Here is a 17,379-nt window from a genome sequence, read left to right on the forward strand (position 1 = left end):
CTCAGAACTTCTATTTAAACTTAACTACTGTTAAAGACGTGAGCACAGGGGGCGATCACACAGCTTTCTTTGTGGAAACAGTAACATTGTTTTGATGTATCCACTTGAAACAATTTGCTTTTAAGACATTCAACAACCTGCTGACTACCTCACTGCCATTAAGAACAGTATGGGTACTAAGCATGGAGCACATGTGTGAAACACTACACAACAGAGTTGTACTGTACTGAACAAAAACTTTTAATCAAGAAAAAAACATGTGTCACGCAAACAAAGAAAACACACCTCCTTGGCACAATGTTTCAAGTTTTCGAAAGTATTAATAGTTGGCGTCAAGCAGCGACATACTCATGGTACAGTGCAGTGTTTATTCACAGTATATGGAGGCAGTCCATCGCTATGTTCCATTTCTACACGGGACCACACGCGAGTACACAGACGGCAACATCAAGCATTTATTGGGGAGAATGATAGCTCCTCATGCATGCACATGTAAACCACAGACTTCACGATAAAAAGGCAAAATTAGTTTAAAAACAAAAGCATTAAGACATTGCAAACTTTGGCTTATTCAAGTCCAAAGAGGAAGCGGATTCTGTTGCAGACTATTAAAAAGAGAAAACACAAAACACATTAGAGCGCTACTGGAATAAACACTTCATACACGCTGCTCTGCTGTGCACGGTCCACACAAAGACAAAGAATTTTTAAAAGTGAACAGTCGTGCGTTGCAGCCACGGAGTCATTTTGACAACTTTTTTTTTAAAGTCATTTTAAAGACTTGAAAATTCCACAATGACAATTCCAGGAATCGTCACCAACCAGTGGAGTAAAAACTGTGCTAAAACTCAGAGGCAGACCATCAGATTACATGAAATCCAAGAAGAATCACATCTTCCACGGCTCTACTTTCTCGGCCACCACGCACCAGTTTGCGTGATCAAAATAGGCCTGTTGGATGCGGAGTTCCTCCACATGATCCTTGATCAGCTCGGCCAGCTCCCCTTCCCTGAAGACATGATAGTACCTCAGGCAGGAGCCGTCCACCTGAGGACTCTGTGTGCTTTGCTGCTGCTCATCCCGCAACCTGTCATCCCCTTCCTCATCAGCCTCCCTCAGATGCTCACTCTGGAAAGGGACGAGATCGGGCAGTGCCAGAGAGCCGCACTCCTGCGCTAAAGAGATACTCCGGTTCTCTTTCGCGTCTGGATCTTTGGGCTCCTTGTGCAGATCTGTGCTCGAGTCGAAGACATCCTCGGATCCGATGACAGACAGAGGAAAGAAGAAGCTGGAGAACTGCTTGATGAGGCCTCGTCCTCGCCCCCGCAGCCCCGCCGTGAACCCCCCGTTCTCCACCCCTGTGGGCGATAAAGCGCTGAGCTCTCTGGAGGAAGAATGAGAGATGGCCAAGCTTCCAAAGTCAAACACAGAATCCAGGGAGCGGGAGAAGAACCAGAGTTTGTGTGTGCTCGGCGGAGGCGCAGCGCCAGCGAGCTCCTCATCCCCCATGGAGGATGTGCTTCTGACTTTCCTGTGCTTGTCACCGCCATCTATGGCTTCGCTTACACTCTGTGCCGTTGCCCTCCGTCTCGGCTTGAAAGCAGAGGGCCAAAGAGGGTTGGGGTTCCACGGAACGAAGATGTCCTGCTTCTCAAATTTGCGATGCTTCTGCTCCATGGCCCACACGTAGATCATGATGCGTCCCCCTGCTCGGAGCGTGCGAGCCATCTCTTTTATTGCTCGGATACGACGTTCTTTGGTGGACAAATGGTGGATGACTGCAACAGAAACAGACATTTGTCTGGTAACACATTGTTAGCCTGAACAAGCTATTAAAGCCATACATTTACCTTAGCATTTTTCACAGCTGTAATCCAATGTATCTTCATGAGCAATACCAGCCCAAATTACGTACACAGTCTCTTATTCAAATGCATGACATTTTTACAGAGGAACTTCTGTAACTTGTACACACCCCTGGCTAGCTTGTAGTGTACCGATCCTAAATGTACATCATACTGCTGGACGTCAGCGAGCGCTTTGTGATCAAACCTTGTTAAGACATTTTCTACCTCACAGTTAGCTCAAATGCAGCTTTAGCATTAACATAATGCTACAGTAGTCACCTGCAATGGAGAGCACAGCGTCGAAGCAGCTGTCTCTGTAAGGCAAGTGGAGCCCGTCGCACATCTGGACCTCGTGTCCTCGACTCCAGGCGAAGTCCACCAGGGGGCGACAAACATCACAGCCCAGCTTCAACACCTCCTTGTTGATGTCAAGGTACTTGCCGTTACCACAGCCTGCCGACATCAAGACCATCCATGACGAGATAAATCAATGAGCTCTCGGCCGTCAAATTACCCACCGATATCAGCTACGATGCTCCCCGGGGGCTGGTCCAGCAGGAACTGTCGAACCTTGGGCCAGGCCTTGTAGCGGCTGTCGTTGAAGTAGGGAGCAATCTTGTCATAGACGCTGTGCACATGGTCTCGTTCCAGCTGGCTGGCAGCCTCCTCCATCATGAGCAAATGTCTCGCAGCATCACGCCTGCGGGAAGGGGAGGTGAACGGGATGTAGCACTTCATTTAATGGAGGCGGCCACATTTAAAATGTCATCAGTCGCCTGCGGACAAAAAAAAAAGTGCGCATTAACTGCAATTAATGCCAAGTTGGCGATGCAGCGAGGAGGGAGACTGATGTTTTAAAAAAAAAAAAAAAAAAAAAAGGTCACAGCAGAAACCCTCCGTCTATTAAAATACACGCTTGTGCTGAAGGACATGTATGTAGCTTGTTACTGGAGTTGGTGGCAGATATAAAGCGTCGGCTCACATTTGTGCCATCGAGGTCACCTTAGACAACATTCACCGAGGCTGAGGAGGAGATGTGGATGGACTTGCAGGTTTATTGCATTAGTCCTCCAGCACTGCAGGACCCTCCATCACAGTGGCTGCTGCTATGTTTGAACAGCAGGGCCTCCTGTCTTTTCTATTGGATCAATCATAGTGGCTTTTTCACAACACTGATTAGCAATGAGGATGATCTGTATGGTCATGGACAGCCACGATGCATCCCACTTGGCATCCTTCAGTTGTCCCTTCCCCCAGTTGGATTCAGTTTCTGTCACACATGCAGAATGATCTTTCCATCCGTCAATTAGTGCACAAGGGGCTAATTTGTTGCACAATCGCGCCAGGATCTATTGAGCACGCCACAACCTAATGATGCAGGGTGCACTCTGCTGATGAGGTCACCCTGTCATCACAGACATTTGCTCGACACGTCCTTGGATGTTGGGAACCGGCCCTTTGGAACATTAAACACACACTGTGCACTAGGGACACACAATGCAAATAATGGATGATGGATGCAAAGCCCTCCACGGGCCTGTTTGCTGAGCGCTACCCTTCGCATCATCTCATCCAAGTGGAAGGAAAACATCCCTTATGTAACGCTGTAATCTTGCATCCTTCAGCGTTGCCTGTCTTCTATTCTGCCGGAGTGTCCCCCTCCTCCTCACTACAGAGAGGTGCTCATTATGTAATCAGCAGCAGGGAGGCTGCCTCAGTCTGACAATAGCAACTAAAAAGCAAAGACTGCAAACGTGAACTGTTTTTGTAACAGAGCTATGTAGTAAGGCACCTTTAGTAGTAATACGTGCCTTGCTAGGTACTCCAGGATACAGACACAACAACAAACGGTTTAACAAATGAACGAAGGTCAGTGTAGAAGCAGTTAGGGCCGCTGAGCCAGAGGTCAAAACCTCAGCTGTGCTCCAACACCATTACTGTCACTTATGGCTGATGGAACAGCCTGGCCTGCACTGTCATGCTGCAAATGCGCCCCACCACAGACAAACAGGTTTAGCCGTCCAACGTGCCTGGAAGTCATGACTCAACTTGACTATTTAACTAGGGATCTTCTCATTGCTGCAAGCATGTTGCTCCTCAGTAAGACAGTGCACTTGATTCAAACTAGCTAGTTAATTAAATGGATGCAACGTCACAGAAATGCATTGCAAGAGATGTTATTTAGTTTCAAGTTAAATGCAATGCAATGGCATCTGGTTCCTAAAGCGCCACAATCAAATCCTTTGGCATTCATTCAGTCACCACATGTGTCGCAGACTGCACCAGCGTTCACTTGAAGCCACACAATTAGAACGTATTGCAACTAAAATGTAAAAGCCACCTACCAACCACGAAGGGTTCAAAAGAAGTAAGCAATGTCAGGCGGCTTGTGGGGAGGCCCTCGCTCGGGTCGCTGTAGGTGAACTTCCCGATCCCTAATTGGTGGCTTTGCCACCGGGCCGCCACGCACCCGCTCCCCAAGGCACCGGGTACATGTTCGCACGTAGCGAGTCTACGTCACGTCACTCGAATGGAGGAACGAGTCGTCTTTGCCGCTGCTGTGCGCGACCGCCCGACGAGAACGAACCGCCGGACGGCTTTGTAGCCATCCTCCTCCTCATCATTGTTTCAAGCTCAAGTTAACACCTGCGATGACTGTGGGAGAGTGCGGAGAGGTACTTCCGGTTTGCTTGAAACAATCAAATCAAACATTAACCTCTCCCTTATTGCATGGCACGGGACAGTGCTCTGCATATTCCATTACAGTGTAGGTTAACCACGTGTTGTATTTTGCTCATCTAAATATTTAATGTCGATTTCCCCACACAGTCGCACATTATTGTATGCGAAGCACAGCGTAAGGCTTTTATTTTGAAAGCAAGTGAGGCCGTGTTTTGCGCGTGTTATGGTGACTTTACTGGATTGATTAGTGTATAAGCTGCACACTGTAGTACCAGAGCCCGCATTTCATTGGCTCCCGGCCCCACGTGACAACTACAATAAACAATACGATCTTAGTACACGCACACAAACAGCTCTCTCCCCAAAAAATATAGTTTATCAGGAAATAATGAATTGCTGCCAAGTGCACAGTGCAGCTTTTACATCACAGGTCTAGTTTGAAACTGACACTATTGTATTTTTTTCATGTTTTCATTGAATACTATGTTGCCTTTCTGTCTGTAGGCCTAATTGTAGCGACTCATCACGTCATCAGCACAAGCGTTTGCACACGCAAGCACAATACAGCCAACATAAATACACGAGACTGAGATCGATGCATACAGTGTGTCACACTGTGTCTCATCAAATCTATTCAATCAGCCAGGCACAGTCCAACATTATGTTTGCCTTTCAAGGACCATCAACAGCCTCTGTGCTGCAGGCTGACCGCACACATTTCTCTGAGTAAAAGAAATATATACCACTAACCAATAACCACGTGCCATAGTGAAGAAAAACCTTGAAGGAAAGGCCAAGGACTTTGGAGCCACACTGCAATAGACTTCATTCAATGCACCTGCAACACTCTAATGCAGTGGAACCCTCAGAATGAAAACTCCATAATTTGACAAAAAAAAAAAATCTGGGAAAATGTGCTAATAAAATTGCACTCAAAAAATGTGATTTGCTAATAAGAACCACGAAACCATAACGCACGTAGGAAAGCGGTGCACATGTCTCTGCCCTGGATGCTCACAATGTAGCCAGAGAGACAGTTAAAGCTCTGTGTGAACAGACTTGAGGTCTTACAGCCCAAACTACACACTAACCAGACAAACTAACCAGACAATTAAGTAGCTTCCTTGCCATAAATAACTGGCATGGCCTTAAAAGTCTTAGCCTATCAGCTTCCCCCCAAGGGGAGTAAGGTGCTAAAACCACAGCAACAACACAACTGTGTCATGTGGCAATGACACTTTGAGGTTGGGTGATTGGTTGCTGAAGAACAGGGAAGTTACTGAAATCCAAAAGGGAGGCAAGGGTCAAACCACATACCGTGGTAAGAGCACACTAACTGGACACCGGCACAATCGAATGAGCCGATGCTACTGTGTCATGGGTGTAACATGCCACGTATTTGCTTCTTACACATATCTTCTATTTGGCTAAGATGTATGATAATATAATACGTAGTATAATATCTGTGCCTGGTGACAACAGTCTCCTGCTAACCTGATGCCCATCCCTGCGTGGCTGTTGGGTAGAAATGTTATATGCTTGACCAAATACTTTGTCAGTGGTAATCGGAGAAAAAAAAAAAAAAGTCAAAACCTTTAATTCCACTATTTGGCTGAGTGGTTAGCATGTTGGCCACACAGTCTGGAGATGGGAAGACCTGGGTTCGAATCTCCGTTGGGCATCTCTGTGTGGAGTTTGCATGTTCTCCCCGTGCGTGCGTTTTTTCTCCAGATACTCCGATTTCTTCCCACATTCCAAAAACATGCATGTTAGGTTAATTGGAGACTCTAAATTGTCCATAGGTATGAATGCGAGCGTGAATGATTGCTTGCCTATATAGCGACCAGTCCAGGGTGTACCCCGCTTCTCACCCGAAGTCAGCTGGGATAGGCTCCAGCATACCCCCGCGACCCTAATTAGGATAAGCGGTGCAGAAAATGGATGTGTGGATGGAGTTAGTTTTGAATATGGTTGTCTGTGGCTACATATTGATTGACTTATGTGTTTTTTGTCCTTGTTCTGTCTGTGCTGGCTGGGAAGGAACATCACATATTGCAAAATGAACCCCATCTAGCTTTAAAAAATTTAACAACAAATTGGCATTCAAAACAATTGTACGTCTGTGACCACAGTGGTGGTGCCTTACCCATCTGGCAGCACATCAAGACAATTAGAATGGAGGTCATAGTCTGCCAGGAGGAAGCATTTGAGAAGGACTGCCTTTATTCTAACCAAGAAAGGCAAAAAACCTGCTTGAGAAGTTGACTCATTTCCACCATCTGGTGGACACAGTTTGATATTGCACACACCCAACCGTATCCAATGTTTTATGACCTTAAAGGCTGAATTCCGCTACACTCACAGCTCATTCCTCCCCTTCCAAACTCTTCAGGGAGCTTCACGTGCACTTCCCAAAAATTCTAACTTTGTGTCAACAGAGACGCGGACAGCAGAGCTGTGATTGGTCGGCTTTTTTCAGGACAACAAAACAACAGAAACAACGGAGCAAATAATGGAGCGTACAATAAAAGCGACTGATGTTTCAAAAAGATCAGTTCTCGCTCCAGCAATGATCTGGATGTCACATAAGTCACCATTGTTCACTACTACTACTACACAGGAGCTAAATAGCTAGCTAAATGAGAGTTGTGGTTGCTCACTCCAAAGAAAACACTGCTCTCAGTGTTTTTGCAGAGAATTGCAAATCATGCGCTCAGTCCCCACCAAAGACGTATCACAGGATAAATAGAGAAGACAGCAGCCCTACACTGTAGCCATGAAACATACCTGTCCACATTTGGTTTGGTTTGGTTTGGTTAAGTTTATTTGAACATGAAGGTTCCAATGGAATACATCTCATGAATCATTTTTTCATAGTTCCACATGTCCAAAAGGAGTAGGAAGAAACAAAGCTTATTTAATCCTACCCCCCATCTATTCTACATCTAGTACAGTACATGTAGTTCACTTCCTGCATTCCATGTCATGTTTTCTGTAATAGTCAGGATAATACATAATAGATAACGGTAAGACACCCCTCCCAAAGGGAAAAAAAAAAAAAAAATATATATATATATATATATATATATATATACACACACATACATATACACACACATATATATATATACATATACATTAATAATAGTAATACTAATAATAGATAAATAAATAAATGCTTATAATAAATGTGAATAAAGAACAAAACTTTTTTATAAACATTTTTTTCTTTCTTTTTTTTTATAAACAAAAAAAAATAAACCTGACAGAACAATCATTGTGATGATCAAGACTCTTCTGCCTTGTATTTAGCAAACATCAACTTCTTGGATTGTTTTTTGAATTTTTCTCATCTCTGTACTTTGTTTGAGTTCTTTACATTTGCATTTGGAAATAAGGGGAACTCTCCGGAAAATGAGGAAAAATAAAGAAAATTGTGGTCTTCCACCAGCCCCCAACTGCCTACTCACTGTGGTGGAGCCGTGTTTCTTTGAAGGCCGAACTTTATCGGCTACAGGATGTATTATGTAGCATGTACGGTACATCCAGAAGCTGTGCTGCTCTGGCAGAACCAGATTTATATTTCATGGAAGTTAAAATACAGGAAACTAAAGAAAGGTAGGCAAAATACGTAGTTTCCTGGTGAAAACGAGTGTTGAACATGCCAGTCTTAGTTCTTATACTTATTACCTCCGAATGGACCAAGGAATCCACTTAGTTTGATTTGCATGCACCACCTTGCGGTCACAGGGGATACTGCACCAAATGATCTCAAACATGCTCTGGCAGAACTCATAGTTGTTTTGGCCGGTGACAACCCAACCTGCCCCATTCATTCGAGAACACATTTGGGACTCCTAAACTGTTTCCCCCCCCCACACACACCTTTACCTCATCATTCTTTTAAAACATGAAACCTTATTAATGTAAAAGGATGTCTTTATTAACCGTGAAAAAACAAAAACAATGAATAACAATGAGGGGTGGGGAAATGTCCCGAAGTCACAAAGAATATATCCACAAATGCGTAGCACATTATTTTTGTCGACCGTAGTGGAAATGTGAGTTAAGTCGCATTTAGTGAAGCGGAGGACTAGAAATGTACCATCACCAGGTGCATAGACTGCAACATGAGATTTTTAAAAATTCAAACAGCAGTTTCTCTCTTATGATGCAACTAAAGAAATTCTAGCACTAAAAATCATGATTTAACATCAAACAACAAAAATCAAGACGAAACACAACACTCATGTTTAAATCATTCAGTTTAACAAGCACAGCGATAGTAAGGTGGTATGAGTTTAAAAACAGTACGGTTTACAAAAATCCCTTGAAGCTCCAAGCTAATTCAGAGTTTTACATCAGCTTTCTGATGAGGGTTGAAAACTACAGCCTAAAAGCAACAGAAGTCTGCAAGGGAGGAACACAACAGGTGGAACACAGGCCAACACAAAGGCCAACATATTCCCTTCATCGCAGCCATGAAATCAAATGGCATTTGAAGACAGAATTAAAATGCATCTCTGCATTCATGTCGCTAAAAACGCTTCAGAAAATAGCAGTTGAAAATATGATGTGCACTTGGCATTTAAGAAGCATGGAGGGTGCACTACTCGGCTGCTTTCTGATCTTCGTCTTTCTCCTCCTTTCCATTTTCAGCAGTGGCCTGCAAAAGGAGGAGGATGAAGGACCTGTGTACTTTTGACAGTAGAGGACGTTTCACTTGTTGAAAGGTGACATACCTCTTCAACTTGGGCCTTTCCGTCTTCAGCAGGGGCCTCTTTTCTTTCATCCTGAGGTTCCTCTTTCGTCTCCTCTGATTTGTCCTTTGCCGGACCCTTCACCTTTTTGGTCTTAACCACCTAAAACAGAAACAAACCAAGCGGTATGTAGCACGGCCACTTGAATATTCTATTCTATCATCTGTTTGCCTCTATTTGGGTAAATAGAATGGCAAACGGATCTCTTTCAATAACGTGTTGTGGCAGACCACAAAGCAATGAAAACGGTGCTTTCATTTGGTTAAAACGAACTCTGGTGTGCTCGTGCTGTTCGGTTGGTCCAGTTGTGAATGCGTTTGGAATACAGTCGCCACTTTACGATTCTTATTTTGCGGCTGTCGCGGTTTAAATATATTAATAAATCATGCCGTTTTGTGGTTAAATACGGCCTATTTGTCAAAAAATGTGCACCTTGAAGCTAATGTTACTTTTTTTGTCTAAATTAAGCATTTTCAATCATAAAAATGGCTAAATGAACTTAAATACAAATATAAGGTTTGCAAAGATGCTGTAAATGTTATACAGTATACTACAATGGCCACTAGGTGCCAATTTTTGTGAGACACACAAAAATTAGACTTGATCACTGAAATAACAGGCACACGCTACTGTCACGGCCATAACCCGCGCCAACCTAAAAACGCAACTCTGAACCCCCTGTCTGCCCGGCACTCAGCTCCCCAAGAGGACACATTTATAGCAACAACCTTATTTATGTCTTCAATAGCTTATTTACTATCATTTCCAGTGTATAAGACGCACAGGTGTTTAAGCCGCACCCACTAAAGCGAGGGAGAAAAACAGATTTGTGCATATATAAGCTGCACCGGACTATAAGCCGCACTTGTCCGCATCATAAAATGACATAGTAGTTTATTTGACAGGAGCCAATCATGAACTACGGGAAAACGCATAACAAGGTTAAAAGGGCAAAAGCTCACTTGATCTTGATTCTCAGTATGAGAACAGACCGTGAAAGCAGGGCCTCGCGATCCTTCTGACTTTTTGGGTTTTAAGCAGGAGGTGTCAGAAAAGGTACCACGGGGATAAACTGGCTTGTGGCGGCCAAGCGTTCATAGCGACGCCGCTTTTCAAGCCTTCCATGTCGGCTCTTCCTGTCATTGTGAAGCACAATTCACCAAACGTTGGACTGCTCGCCCACGAAAAGGGAACGTGAGCTGGGTTTAGGCCGTGGCGAGACAGGATTTGTTGTTGCAATAGTAATCTTGCCATGGCTGCATGGCAGCCGTTGGACAATGAACTCCTCTGCTGGGAACAATGCATTATGGGAACAAGTTAAAATAGTCATTTTTTAAAACTCGTATTGGTACTTGTCTTGTATATTGCCTAGCTACCTTTAGAGTGTTTAGTTTAGTTGTGTGATGATTTTAGTGTTCTTCGTAAGATGACAGAGTCAGACTGTTATATTGACCTCCTCCGATTTCCGATGTGTTGCCGAGCTCGTCATGAGTTCCCTTGTAGCTCATGATTGGCTCCTGCTAAAGAAAGAGCTACCGTTTCCTAACTGACTCACTAGCGGCACGGTATTTAAATGATTAGTAGTAGTTCTGAAGTATAAGAGATGTCACGAGATTGGAACATAGCCATAATTTAGCCGCACCGCTGTATAAGCCGCAGGGTTCAAAGTTTCAGACAAAAGTAGTAAGTTATACACCAGAAATTATGTCTACTATATTGGCTAATATGACTGTAACGGTGACTATAGGGGTGTTATTTCATGTCTAGAGTGGTCTAATAATGTTGAAAAACATATTTAGAAGGTTGTAAGCAGGATTCTTATTCTCTAATTATGAAAATAGTCCATTTATAAATAAGGAATCCTACTTGGCAGGAAAACTCTTATCACGGTCTGGAAGCAATTACCCACAATAAACAAGCGATTACTGCATTTGAGCTACAGTATATTAAATAATATAATATGTCACCAAAGCTGTCCAATCAAGTTCTAACTGCACCAAATATCTTTTTCAAATTTTTGTTCTGGACCAAAGTACTGAACCACAGCTGTGAACGCAGCCTAGCGCGCACTTGGAAGAATGATTAGAAAGTAAAATATTATTCTTAAATACTCTTTCTGGGCTGCAAGTATGCAAATAAAGGCTTACCCATGATGTCTTACCTCCAATAAACACTTGCGGCCACTACGAGTTCATGCAGAAAATGTCTATTCCTTTGTGCACTTACCTTCTTCATTGGCTCTGGTTTCGGCTGTTGTGACTCTTTCTGTGACACACAAAACAAGTTGTATCATCATGGGACACGTTAAGACCATCAGAACGATATCAAAGAGAAAAATCAAGAATGGGTGAAACTTACGTCCGACAACCGTTGAGACTTTCTCAGCTGTAGGAGAACATTGCTTGTTAATTAGATAAATTAGATATAATATGTACAGCAATCCCTCGTTCATCACAGTAAACTGGTTCCAGATTTTGTAATTTACCTGGCGGACAGGAAGTTGGGTATTCAGAGTTGAGTTTTAGCTTGGCTATGGCCGCAAACAGTAACCTTTGTTATTGTTCCTGTTGTGAGATCACTCGCCTGCCCATGTTGTGTACGTGTTCCACAGCGGAGAGCGACTGCTGCGACGGGACAGCAGTCGCCTTCCGCGCATGTAAAGACAGTGGAATACGCACACAACAATGGACAGGTGAGAGCGCATAGTGATAAGAACGGAGACTAAATAACACAGAGCGACCGAGAGGTCTGGCTTTTTTTTGTTAGCAACGGTTTTGTGATGCAAATGTATGACTCTTTTGAACGCACATTGTTTTGAGAAGCCAAACTCTTTACTTAAGTGACCCCAACAACTAACCGGAACTACGGTCCTCCTTCACCAGAACTCCACTCACAGAACAAGGTGGGGGGCTCACTGTTGATACACTACACTTCTGAAGGGGATGTCATACAACTTATCAGCAAGATGGTGCCCTCCGTGGCAGACGTCTCTGTTTCACTCTCCTGTTTTTTTTCTATTTTGTTGTTCATATTGGACATTCAACGTGCTGCATTGCATTGCAACATAGAGACAACTTTTGAACATCGGCGGGGTTCACCATGGGTTTTCGTTCAACCTCTCGGACTGGCTTTCTTCTGCGTCGGGAGGACGCAGCAGCCTGCAGGCCTGGTGAGCTGAATGCCCGGCGAGCGAAGCGTCGGGGGCGGAGATGAGGCAGGAGGGGCGGCCTGCGGCGGTCCGGTTGGGGACATTTGCCACTTGCCGGGGAGATCGGACTTCAGCGTCTTGTGGACACAGAGCCTCGGGACTGTTCTCCCCGAATGTTACCAGCATGTAGGCTTTCCCACGAGGGCAAATAGCATCCTGTACTAAGTCTACAGCAACATGAAAGGTGCTTTGAAGGCTCTTCCAAGTCCCCATTTTGGAAAAGCTAATGTCCCTTCTGTTGTTGCTGCTTAATTTATTGGTATTAATGTTTCTTCTGTTCTTATTCATTTTCTTGTGTTTTTCTTTCTTTCTTTGGGAGAGTGAACAGAACAAGAATTTCATTGCATACAGAACTACCAGTTTTACTGTGCATATGACAATAAAACTCTTAAATCTCTTGAACTTAATGTCAAAAAATCCAAACTGTCACTTTAAACTCCAATAAAAGCCTGTTGTCCCGGCGATCAAGTCTGGTGCTTGTCTCACCGAACAAATACTGCCACTTAGTGACCAATGTAGAATACTACATTCACAAGTTGAATGGTGGTCTTAATAGCTTAGACTATATTTCATTTAACCATTTTTATGCTTGAAATACTTCATTTGGGCAAATATATACAATTTGCTTAAATGTGTGCGTGTGTTTGTTTGTTTGTTTTTTTTAAACAGATAATAGGCCGTGGTCAACCACGAAACACCCATCATTTAATTTTTTATTAAAACAACCACGATAAAAAGGAGCCATGTTCGAAACCGCAATATAGCGAGGGACGACTGTACAAACTACTGTAGTACTACAAACTACAACTTAAAATTCCTCATTTGTGGTTCAACTGGTTCTGGGCAAATGCATTTTGTTCGTTCAACACAAAAATAGCTAACTTTTTTTGTAATCCTTGGAATATATGTGCTTCCAACTGCTAAACATTGAAGTATTGCTTAAGTGAACACTGTGTCTTTTTCACAAATCGCTTTGGCCTTACCGATAAGGATGGTACAGGTGCACCCCTGTAAGTTAGAATATTTGAAAAGTTCAATTCAAAACCAGAGGCTTTATTTGATCTATTGTATCTGTTCCACCGTAGCAAACTTTGGGGCTGGTGTTGTGAACTAACTCTACACCAGCTTCACTTTCCATAGTCCTGGGGATCCGGGTCATTATGTCACAGGGGTGACGCCTCCAAACAGGAAATAGCAAAAAAGGGAGCTCAGTGTGAGCCACACAATGAATTGTTGATTTTGTTCAATGACTGGATGAAAAGCAAGAAATGTCCTTGATCGGGCATTTGCCAGCTAATATAAAGTTTGCGCTGACCCTCATATTTACAATAAAAATCAAGTCATGTTGAAATGGAGCGTATTTACTTGTGGTCATGCCTCCCCCACTTCATTATGCAAACCGTTCAGCACTCAGCCTAGCACGCTTTTGGAGACAGGTGAGAGGGGAGGGGACACCTCCAGTTCTGCACCCCTGTGGTGCCTTGACAATGGAAAGCAAAAGCACTGAAAAACTAGTCTGAACCAGCCACAGTGGAAAGGAGTATTTGAATTTGACTCCTCAAAATCAAATAATCTTTGCATCACTAATTTATTGAAATGTGCCCGTAGGGCCACCTATATTAAGAATTGCACTTAATGTGATGTAAAATGGAGTTCACTACTCCGCTGCAACCAGCAGAGGTGCTGTTGAGTCAACTACAGGATGTCCCTAAAGTATTAAAGTATTTTCAAGAAATCAAAAGATTCGATATCTCATTTATTGGTAATGTTAACAAATAACATATTCGATACGAACATTTGTGCGCTTTGCAAGATTCATTTCCTTTGTGTCCGGACACCCTGTAGTTTCCTTTGAATGGAAACAGGAGTCGGGAACATTCAGATAATTCTTCAATACTAACCACTGGAGTTTCATCTGCAGCAGCTTCTGCTGTACTCTATGAGGAAACAGAAATGGACAAAAAGAAAACCTTAAGAACAACAAAACACTCCTAACCCTGAAGACATAACGATATTATGCAATAAGTGGGGGAGGGGGGCATTCTTGAGTGTGTTTGTGTAGCGCGATTGGTCGTTTTAAAAGAGGAAGAGTACGCGCCACCTCCGGCATGCACCTCCTTCCACACACCCACACAGAGCCAGCAGATTAAAAAAACGTGCCGATGAAATTGTAAAAACAAAACGCGACGTGACTGCACAGGCTTTGTTCATGAAAAAACGGGAGACAGTGGTGTCTTTTTATAGGCTGCCATCGCTCTCCGACAGAAAAGGACAACGACGAAGCGCATTTGCATTTTTTTCGGTCGAAATGTGTAAGAATAAAAACAATTCATGCAAAATATAAATCAACGTGGCACTCGTGGGTACATTCAAGTGCAAGCAAGCAGGCCGGATAAGTACATGAGACGTTCACTGACACTCTTACAAAACGGATCCTCCAAACGACAACCTGTGTCTCGACTGACTGAGGTTACACCCCTTTGTCTCCTGAATAGAAGCAAGACTTTGTTTTTTTTTAAACTCAGCACTAAAATACTACTAAAAACCACACAACGTCGCACTGAATAAAAAGGCGCCACCAACATTTGCCTGTCTCGTCGACGAGGCGGAAGTATACAATACACTAATCAGTCAAAATATGGCATGCAGACGAAAAGAGGTAATGTTAGTAATTCAGGCCGCATTGACAAGCCACATACCTTCTTTTTCCCCATTGTTGTTAGCTGGTGGAGAGTCTTTGACACTTAAATTTAAGTCAGCACACGCCACACCTTTAAGGCATTTACCTCCAAAACACTCTGCCTGCAACTTCAAATAAACGTCGGAGCAATACCAGACCGAGCTGAAACCGGATTGGCTCTCCCAGTCAACGTGATTTAAGCCTTATCCTATCAATAAAGTAGGAATAATTAAATCCCACCTTCTTCTCACGGTGATTGGTTTAGAGGAGGAGGCAATATCTTTTTGAACCATAGCAACTTACCTGTGTGGACAAGTGGATATGCCAGTCACCATTTTGAATGCGGTCATTTTCGAGCTAAATTTTTCTGTCTCCATATGGTGTGATTCATAGTCACATTTTAAGAGGAACAGGTAAACAACCACAAACCTTTCAAAACAGACGAAAGACTGAAAATCACTTTACGTATTCAAAGGGTCGTCACATTCATTACTGGCACGCCCTGTAGGTGGCAGTATGTCTATTGGTTCTGAGTCGGATGAAGAAGAAGAAACCAGCTTCTTTGTAAGCATGGCGGCTTGCTATGCCTGGTTTCTTGTGCTGGGCTCGGTTTTTCTCTGCAATCTGATGAAAACATTGTTGCCGAGCATTTCCTCGTTTGTAAGTATATATGTCGCTTTAATGTAAGGCACGGCTACGCACATGATCTGGCTTCACCCAGGGCTTGTCGGCGTTGCCTCGCCTTCCGAGTTACTATGTTTGTTGTCTGTTAAAGCTGTGTAAGATGGTGCAAAAAGATGCCGAGCAGGAGAACGAAATGAGGGCTGAAATCCACGCAATGAAGAAGGAACAGTCGTCAATCAGCATGATGGATGAGTTTGCTCGATATGCTCGATTGGAGCGCAAAATCAACAAGATGACGAATAATCTGAAAACACACGGTACGAGACAAAGCAAGTAGCTGTGACTGACATGAGTTGGGATTCATGCGGTATCGAAACTGGCACCAGCACAGTATGCAATGGGAACTGTTAATGGGATGATGTTTCCTCATGTTGACAGTTAAATCCAGGACTGCACAACAAGCCAAAATGAAATGGGTTGTCAGCATTGTCTTCTACATACTGCAGGTAGGTCAGTCCGCATAGAACTTTTCAGAGTTTTCATAACAAATGCACCTTTTTCTTAAGAATTAATGCAGAAAGTGATTTTTTAATTTGTGAAATGTGTGTACAGGCTGCTTTGATGATCTCCTTAATATGGAAGTACTACTCTGACCCAGTGACTGTGGTTCCTAGTAAATGGATAGCCCCCATGGAGCGTCTTGTTGCTTTCCCAACCGGGGTCACAGGTAATATTCATATTCAGAACTGGGGCTGCACAAGAATCGTGCGCAACCTTGATTCACACTAAAATGCCATCTAATATAGATTGAAATTCAAATATCAATGACTTATTGTATTTAATGTTCATAAACAAACACTGCCTTCATCATCTCTGAGAGTCACAAATACAAATTTAAGCAAGAAAATTGTGATGCACAGTTTTTGCAGTGCAGTCCTATAGGACACTATATTCCACCTATTTAGCATCCATTGAATTTACTTGGCGCTCTTCCATTCTTCCAGGTGGAGTGGGGATCACATGCTGGTTGGTAGTGTGCAACAAAGTAGTTACGCTTGGTCTGTATGCCTTCAGTTAAGAAAAACAACAACGAGCTCCGCAACTATAAAAGTCTGTATTTAGTTAAGATCCTCATATTGCCGCACATTTTGGTACTGGCTGTCTGGTTCTGTGATACCGTTCTTTCGTTGTGTGGAGGTGTTTATTATGCAAATTTTATTGTATTGTGTATTTATTTTTAAATTAAGAGTTGGGAATGTCTTAATTTTTTTTAAAAATAAAACATTTGGGGAAAAACAGGCTTTGTTGTTACATATTCATTCCAGTTATACATTCCATTCCACTATGAAACATGGCAGCAATTGTATATGTTAGCATATTACTGTCTACAGTTTTAAATAAATACACTACTTGAATGGCAAAAGGAAAAACACCACTGTTTATTAGCAAGACTGCAGCTATGTTGTGATATAATAAACCAATACTTAAACTACAGCTGTCGGAAGTGTGGCCCCAAAATGACCCCCAGACGAGCATTTATATATATATATATATATATATTTTATTTTATTTTTTCCC

At 43.0% G+C, this 17,379-nt stretch overlaps 3 protein-coding genes across 5 annotated transcripts; 1 reads left to right on the plus strand and 2 right to left on the minus strand.

Annotated features, from left to right (window-relative positions):
- Positions 1 to 216: 216 nt before the first annotated feature.
- trmt9b (tRNA methyltransferase 9B) lies at positions 217 to 4,504 on the minus strand. Of its 2 annotated transcripts, none has more exons than XM_054793840.1 (4): positions 4,193 to 4,504; positions 2,366 to 2,547; positions 2,127 to 2,300; positions 217 to 1,778 (listed from the first exon to the last, which is right to left on the minus strand). In XM_054793840.1, the coding sequence occupies exons 2-4, from the start codon at positions 2,520 to 2,522 to the stop codon at positions 889 to 891; spliced, it is 1,221 nt and encodes a 406-aa protein (XP_054649815.1). In that variant the 5' UTR covers positions 2,523 to 2,547; positions 4,193 to 4,504; the 3' UTR covers positions 217 to 888. The 2 variants fall into 2 exon arrangements, with proteins under 2 accessions (XP_054649815.1, XP_054649813.1); XM_054793838.1 differs by having other exon boundaries at positions 2,366 to 2,623.
- A 3,943-nt stretch (positions 4,505 to 8,447) lies between these two features.
- LOC129191679 (uncharacterized) lies at positions 8,448 to 15,329 on the minus strand. Its single transcript, XM_054795254.1, has 6 exons — positions 15,197 to 15,329; positions 14,399 to 14,434; positions 11,648 to 11,674; positions 11,516 to 11,554; positions 9,272 to 9,391; positions 8,448 to 9,195 (listed from the first exon to the last, which is right to left on the minus strand). Exons 1-6 carry the CDS (start codon positions 15,209 to 15,211, stop codon positions 9,139 to 9,141), a joined length of 294 nt encoding a protein of 97 aa, XP_054651229.1. The 5' UTR covers positions 15,212 to 15,329; the 3' UTR covers positions 8,448 to 9,138.
- Positions 15,330 to 15,452: 123 nt separating this feature from the next.
- get1 (guided entry of tail-anchored proteins factor 1) lies at positions 15,453 to 17,117 on the plus strand. 2 transcript variants are annotated; one of them, XM_054793314.1, is made up of 6 exons: positions 15,453 to 15,590; positions 15,686 to 15,837; positions 15,953 to 16,118; positions 16,240 to 16,307; positions 16,414 to 16,528; positions 16,806 to 17,117. In XM_054793314.1, the coding sequence occupies exons 2-6, from the start codon at positions 15,694 to 15,696 to the stop codon at positions 16,877 to 16,879; spliced, it is 567 nt and encodes a 188-aa protein (XP_054649289.1). In that variant the 5' UTR covers positions 15,453 to 15,590; positions 15,686 to 15,693; the 3' UTR covers positions 16,880 to 17,117. The 2 variants fall into 2 exon arrangements, with proteins under 2 accessions (XP_054649289.1, XP_054649290.1); XM_054793315.1 differs by lacking the exon at positions 15,453 to 15,590 and having other exon boundaries at positions 15,655 to 15,837.
- The last annotated feature ends 262 nt before the right edge of the window (positions 17,118 to 17,379 follow it).

The sequence above is a fragment of the Dunckerocampus dactyliophorus genome, chromosome 12 (assembly GCF_027744805.1).
Source record: "Dunckerocampus dactyliophorus isolate RoL2022-P2 chromosome 12, RoL_Ddac_1.1, whole genome shotgun sequence".
Lineage (NCBI taxonomy): Eukaryota > Metazoa > Chordata > Actinopteri > Syngnathiformes > Syngnathidae > Dunckerocampus > Dunckerocampus dactyliophorus.

What these genes read in the sequence shown, in the direction of transcription:
- trmt9b (XM_054793838.1), bottom strand. Translation starts at nt 2,585, where the DNA reads ATGAAGTGCTACATCCCGTTCACCTCCCCTTCCCGCAGGCGTGATGCT. An exon ending in GAGCATCGTAGCTGATATCG is followed by an intron (nt 2,301 to 2,365) that starts GTGGGTAATTTG and finishes TGATGTCGGCAG; the next exon opens with GCTGTGGTAACGGCAAGTAC. An exon ending in CGCTGTGCTCTCCATTGCAG is followed by an intron (nt 1,779 to 2,126) that starts GTGACTACTGTA and finishes TTTCTGTTGCAG; the next exon opens with TCATCCACCATTTGTCCACC.
- LOC129191679 (XM_054795254.1), bottom strand. An exon ending in AACCAGAGCCAATGAAGAAG is followed by an intron (nt 9,392 to 11,515) that starts GTAAGTGCACAA and finishes TTTCTGTTTTAG; the next exon opens with GTGGTTAAGACCAAAAAGGT. An exon ending in GAAAGGCCCAAGTTGAAGAG is followed by an intron (nt 9,196 to 9,271) that starts GTATGTCACCTT and finishes CTCCTTTTGCAG; the next exon opens with GCCACTGCTGAAAATGGAAA.
- get1 (XM_054793314.1), top strand. Translation starts at nt 15,694, where the DNA reads ATGTCTATTGGTTCTGAGTCGGATGAAGAAGAAGAAACCAGCTTCTTT. An exon ending in TTGTCTTCTACATACTGCAG is followed by an intron (nt 16,308 to 16,413) that starts GTAGGTCAGTCC and finishes ATGTGTGTACAG; the next exon opens with GCTGCTTTGATGATCTCCTT. An exon ending in TTTCCCAACCGGGGTCACAG is followed by an intron (nt 16,529 to 16,805) that starts GTAATATTCATA and finishes CCATTCTTCCAG; the next exon opens with GTGGAGTGGGGATCACATGC.